Below are 6,000 nucleotides of genomic sequence, written 5' to 3'. Positions count from 1 at the left end.
TTTAGTCTAATCCTTACATGGAAGTTGTCTGGTTCCTCACAGTTAGACTCATTCTATGGGCAAACCCAAACTTCATCCGGGTACCATCTTTGGGCCTTTTTCTCCAGGAAACAGGCTTTCTTCAATCCTAAATCTCAATTCTTTCAATGTACCTCTAACATGAATTTCAAGAAGCAGACAGAATCTTGCTTAGTCCTGAAACGTAATTACCCATCCTTGTGAAATTATCGCATTGTCTTAACTTTATCTCCTTATTCAGAATTTCTAAAATTACTCCCTCTTGGGATGCCTGGCTGGCTCAGTCTTGGAGCATACCACTCTTGATTTCAGGATCAGGAGTTCAAGCCCCATGTGGGGGTGGGGAGAGCCTACTTAAAAAAATAAAAAATAAAAATAAATTACTCCTGTTGCTTCAGGTTCTAAGTTAACTGAAACAAAATATTTTCTCAGACCAATGATACAACTCAGGGACCAGCGTATCTTCTTCAAAGTATTGTATACATCAGTACTTCTTTGTACAAGGCTCACGGTTCGCCAAGAGTTATTAAAACTCAAAATGCCATCCTTAATATTCATATTCCCTTTTATGTGTCATGTTTCTCGTTTAGCCCTTTGCTGATTCTAGTTACTACTTAACTTTTCATTTATTATGTTGCTTTATAATTAATTTGAAGAGTAAAATTTAGATTTCATATACTGTCATGGTTTTCTAATAAGGGGAGTATTTCATTTGTTTCTAATTTTAAAGTCCTCGCAATGAAATTCGCTCCATAAAGTTCTACTGCCACCTGTTGTCCTTAACAGTTTTTGGTCCGGGACAGCTGTTAATACGCTATTTACAAACATCAGGGAGACATGCGTTTTGGGCTTCGATCGTAAAGAAACATTTTCCTAACAGCGCAGTCCTGCAAATTGAGGCGTGGAGAACTACGGAGTCAAGTGCAAACTGCCCCAGCTGCAGAGATCTTCGTACTCTCCAGAAGGTCCCGTCTTTGCACATTCCTCCCCTTCCCCGCTCCACCTCTCTGCCCGACCCCCCCCCCCCACCCTCCCCCCAGCCCCCGCCCCACGCCGGTCCCGGTCCCGGTCCGGGTCCCGGCCCCGCGCGGATCCGCCCGCCCCCCCGCCTCACCCTGGGCGCGCCCGCCGGAAGGGCCGGCTCGGGGCGGGGCGACTGCCAACTAGGTCTGGCCGAGTGCGCGCGTCCTCCCCACTTCGGGGCGCTGCGGCGACGGACCTCCCGCCTCGGTACCTCCCTCTGCCTCCCCTCGCCGGGCGCCCGCGCACCATGTTTTCCAGCCCGCGGAGGTGGGGCGCCGGCAGCGGCTACGAGCGGGTCCCCGCGGGCCCTGAGGCGCAGGTAATGCTCATTGGTCCCGGAGGGAGAGGCGGGCGCTCTTCGCCGCTGCGGGTGGGGAGAGGGAGGCCGCCGGCTCGGACGCGGCCCGGGGCACGGATGCTTTCGAGCCGCGTTTTCGCAGCAGTCGCCCCCCCACAGAGACACACGGACGCGCGCGCAGTCGTGAGAGCTGACGCCGGTCCCCAGGACCACGTGAAATCGGAGCCGTCCAGATCTCCGTCAAGGTGGCGGCGGGAGGAGGAAGGGGCGTCTTTGAAGGGGGAATAACTACCCCGTCACCAGAATCGAGCGCGTGAGAAGAGCGTGCATGGACCTGGCGTCCCCGACGGCCGAGAGGTTGGGATGGCGCTCCACGAGCAGTGGCAGAACCCGCCGGCACCGCAGGGGAGATGCGGGATCAGGGACACCGATAACCGACAGGGGTTAACTGAGGGGTGTTGGGAGACTAGACGGGGCAGTCCAGAAACGGCGGGCACTTGACTGTGCCTTGCTCTGCCCTCGTGACGACACGTGCTTCTTCCGCAGTGGAAGTCACATGCCGGGACAGTCGTACAGGGCGACGAACCCTGCAGCGGTATGTTAAAGCACTTTCCCTAACCAAAATCCCACTTGCTTTGCTTTTCACCACAAGACAAAGCCTTAGAAATAGCCCCTCCCACAAGTAGCTCTGTAATTCTGAAAAGGAAAAAAAAAAAAAAAAAATTCAGGTTCAGGGGAGTTTGTTTTAATCCTGGTTCTTGTTAGTGACTCCAAGTGTCAAATAAATATGACAGCATTCTTCTAAGTACATATAAAATGAAACTATAAATGTCTTTAAAGCAAATTATATGTAAAGTCGATAAAATATAGATGCTGAATAAATCCTTTGAAAATGTGAAAGAGCTCCACCAGGACAATATTCCTTTTTTTTTTTTTTCTTTCTTTCTTTCCGGCTTTCTTGCCCTCTTTCTTTCTTCCTGTCTTTCTCTTCTTTTCTTTCTTTCTTTCTTTTTTTTTTTTTTTTAACTTTATAGGAGAGATGGCAGTCTTAAGCAGAGAAACGGGTTTAACATCATTGGTACAACTACAGAGGTGGCCAAAGGCAGTGAATCACAAACTAGTAGGGTGGAAAATTATAAAACTCAAACAAATTTCTCACCCCAAATTGCAGTTCTTCCAGTAGGATTTCAACATCATTTATATCCTTGATTATTAATTCAACCTGGCTAGCTTTGTGGACCAGGAATCCATTTAGACAGGATTGAAAATACTAGTTTTATTTTATTTTTTAAAAGATTTTATTTATTTATTTATTTGACAGACAGAGATCACAAGTAGGTAGAGAGGCAGGCAGAGAGAGAGAGAGGGAGAAGCAGGCTTCCCGCTGAGCAGAGAGCCTGATGCGGGGCTCCATCCCAAGACCTTGAGATCATGACCCTAGCCAAAGGCAGAGGTTTTAACCCACTGAGCCACCCAGGCTCCCTGAAAATGCTAGTTTTAATTGCATTTTCTTTTTGGTATCTCTCTGATGCCAAATTAAAAAAAAAAAAAAAGAGTTGATGGCTTCAAAGCCTATGGAAGACCTTAAATGATTACCTTTCATTGCTGAGACCTTATGTTTTGACATAATAGATCTCAGACAGAAATCCCACCTACTTATAAGCTAAGAACATGACTTTCTGATAGTTTCTAGCCCTGGCACAGTGACTTGTGATCAGAATACTAACAAATACTTGTGATTGGTGGGCAGCCATTCATTCATTCCCCAGCAAAACATGTTTATTATGAGCTAGGCTCTAGCCTAAAACTTAAAATATAAAGATAAATCAAATAGAGTTTCCTGTCTTCCAGAAGAACTAAGTCTAGCAAGAGAGAAGCACCTGTCAGCAAAAGATTCCATAGTCAGGAAAGAGTGAGGGTAAATTCAGTAAAGACAGCTGTGAAAAGCCCCTTTAAATCCTCCCTGAGGAATATGTTGAGATTGCTATGGTAACCCAGAATAAGAATATAAACCTTGAAGGCTGGGATTGGGAGGAAAGGAATTACCAAAAGCAATACATCTTTTTTTTTTTTTTTTTCCCTTTCCAAAGGCAATGGATCTTAAATAGGATTAAAGTACAAGTGAGAATTAGCCAGAAGTGAAGTAGAAGGATGTGGACAGGAGGAAAGGTATCTCTAAGTAGCAGCAGCCTGTAACAGAGTTGAGAGTGTGGAATTATGACTGGAAGATGGAATGGACTAACTGCATTAGATCTAGTCTCTTAAACTTCCTTAAGTTTCTTAAACTTCCTTAAGTTTCTTAAACTCTGGGCCTTAGTTTCCTCTCCTGTAAAATGGGGTTGACAAAAATAGTTTCACCACAAAGATATGTTATATATACATTTTAAAAGATTTTATTTATTTGAGAGATAGAGAGAGGCAGCAGGCATGAGCAGGGGGGAGAGGCAGAGGGAGAAGCAGGCTCCCCACTGAGCTGGGAGCCTGATGAGGCTTGATCCCAGGACCTGAGCCAAAGGCAGTGCTTCACCGACTAAGCCATCCGGTCACCCCACAAAGACATGTTGTATTTAATGAGGTAATATACTTCGTACAGAATCTGGCACATAATAAGTGATTAAGAAACATAAATTTTTGATTTCTGGATGTTTTCCCTTCTCCATTAGGCTGTCCTTCACTTCCCCTGTCTTCTTCCAGCAATCCCAGAACACTGTTCCAATGCCCACAAAGGAAGCTCCTGAAGTTAGGGGTTATGAACTATTGTTAAATGCAGTAGTCACACAAATCATTTCGTCATGGGACCACATCTCAAGGTTGAACCCAAGGAAGACTGAAAGCAAAACAGTTCACTAATCCTGGACCCTGGCTATGCTGTGGTCTCATGGTCTAAAAATTTCCTGCTCCTCCTTCTCTGTCAAAACCCAGAAATAACAGGACTTCCATTCAAATGAAAATCGCCCTTAAGTCAGCAATGTTCAGGTGTGTTTATGGGATTCCTGCTATACACTTAATGGTAAATAAGTACAACAGAAAAGAAAATGGCTTAGAAAACAAAGGCCTGTAGTAGGCTCAGGGCAACAAGGGAAATGGGAAACATTTGGGGTCAGATCTGCAGACCAGAAGCGCTGTCACAGTGAAAATAGTGAGTTAGAAGGATTGAGAAATGTTTGATGGAGAAGATCGGAGTACATTAGAACACTGAAAGATAGAATTGTCCTGTTTGCTTTTCTACATAGAAGTTACTCTGTAGCAATATATCAATAATGAACTCAGTGAGACCCATGCTAAGAATTCAGTATTTATTGAAAAGTCATTTGTATATTCTTGGGGCTTGAGAAGGCATATTCCCTTCACCAGATATTTTACATGTCCACTGTAATTTTTTTCTGGGAGGTAAATTTGAAATTTATTGTGATAAGTTTAGTGTAAGATGCCTGGCCCACATCTAAGGGGGCTATTTACCAAAGGACTCAAAGGGCCTCCTATGAGATGCTTTCACACAGGAAAAGGGGCCTAGAGGGAATGCTAAGTCAAATACTGAGGTTTGGGTCTGTTAAAATAACCCTCTCTAGTAGCTTTGCTAGATGTGGTGCCAAAAACAACCACTTTTTTTACTTAGCTCCTGAGTCTTTGGATCAGTTGGGTCATGACCTGGTTTGGGTCAGCTTGGCTGATCTCTGCTGAACTCTTTTAGGCACCATAGTCCGCTGGAAAGCTGGCTGGTGACAGGATCTAAATTTGTCTAAGACAAATTTACTCATGTGTCTGGCTCTTTCCAAGCCAGGATGACAGATTGTCATATGAGCACATCAGGTCTTTTCTGTGGGGTCTCTCATCCTCTAGCAGGTCAGCTTGGGATCAGACACATGGTGACACTCAGGGTTCTGAGCACAGCAAGCCTCTCAAGGCTTAGAATTGGAGCTCTCTTGGTGTCACTCTCATGGCATTTTCATGATCAAAATTGTTCAGGGAGTGGAGAATAGAGTTTACCTCTTGATGGTAAAAGCTGCTAAGTATTTGTAACCATTTGCAGTCCGCCACAGAAATACACATGTTTTGGGGGTGAATCAGATCTTCACATTGGTGGTAAATTATCAGATTGGCAACTCCCTGTGAAATAAAATGTGACTTGTGGGTTAATTCAAGAACTTTCAAAACATTTTCCACAATATGTGCACTTATTTTCCAAATAATATGTTTGGTAATAGTAGTGATGATGACATTATAGTTCACATGTGTGAGTGGTTATTTGGGGCCCCGGTTTTACAGCTATCATTTCATTTACTCTTTGCAACAATAATACAAGGACAGATAGCAATTGAGTAAATGATTTATAGTATATCATTTGCTGTAACTCAGGGAACAGATAGGGAGTGAATAATGTTTTCTCCTCCCTACTCAGGACATTTTGCTGTATAGGATGGAATTTTGTTGTACACATTCCTTCTAGGACAAGAATTTTTCAAAACATAGTTAATACTTTATGTATGAAATCAGAACTGGATTAGAGGGGATCGGTACTACAATTGTCAAATACGGGATAGTTTCTAATAATGAACTTTACTGTAGTAATCAGTCTCACTTTTTAAAAATACAGGCATTGGTTCCGACTCTAAAAACATAAAATGATTACTTTTGAGGCCTTCTTTTTAAGCCCTTCTTTT

At 43.8% G+C, this 6,000-nt stretch overlaps 1 protein-coding gene across 4 annotated transcripts in view; it reads left to right on the top strand.

Moving 5' to 3' along the window:
* Positions 1-1,233: 1,233 nt before the first annotated feature.
* The window catches only part of LOC116879649 (multidrug resistance-associated protein 1-like), a 90,615-nt gene continuing 85,848 nt past the window's right edge, over positions 1,234-6,000 (top strand). For 3 of the 4 annotated variants that reach the window (XM_032878024.1, XM_032878027.1, XM_032878023.1), the window contains exon 1: positions 1,235-1,360. In XM_032878024.1, the coding sequence (XP_032733915.1) occupies positions 1,289-1,360 (72 nt within the window). In that variant the 5' untranslated portion in view covers positions 1,235-1,288. Of the gene's footprint in view, positions 1,361-6,000 lie in introns of all 4 variants that reach the window. The other variant, XM_032878026.1, reaches the window with a different exon arrangement.

Source organism: Lontra canadensis, unplaced genomic scaffold, assembly GCF_010015895.1.
Source record: "Lontra canadensis isolate GAN:19392208 unplaced genomic scaffold, GSC_riverotter_1.0 scaffold62, whole genome shotgun sequence".
In the NCBI taxonomy this organism is placed as follows: domain Eukaryota; kingdom Metazoa; phylum Chordata; class Mammalia; order Carnivora; family Mustelidae; genus Lontra; species Lontra canadensis.
This window is presented reverse-complemented; position numbering and strand designations above follow the sequence as displayed.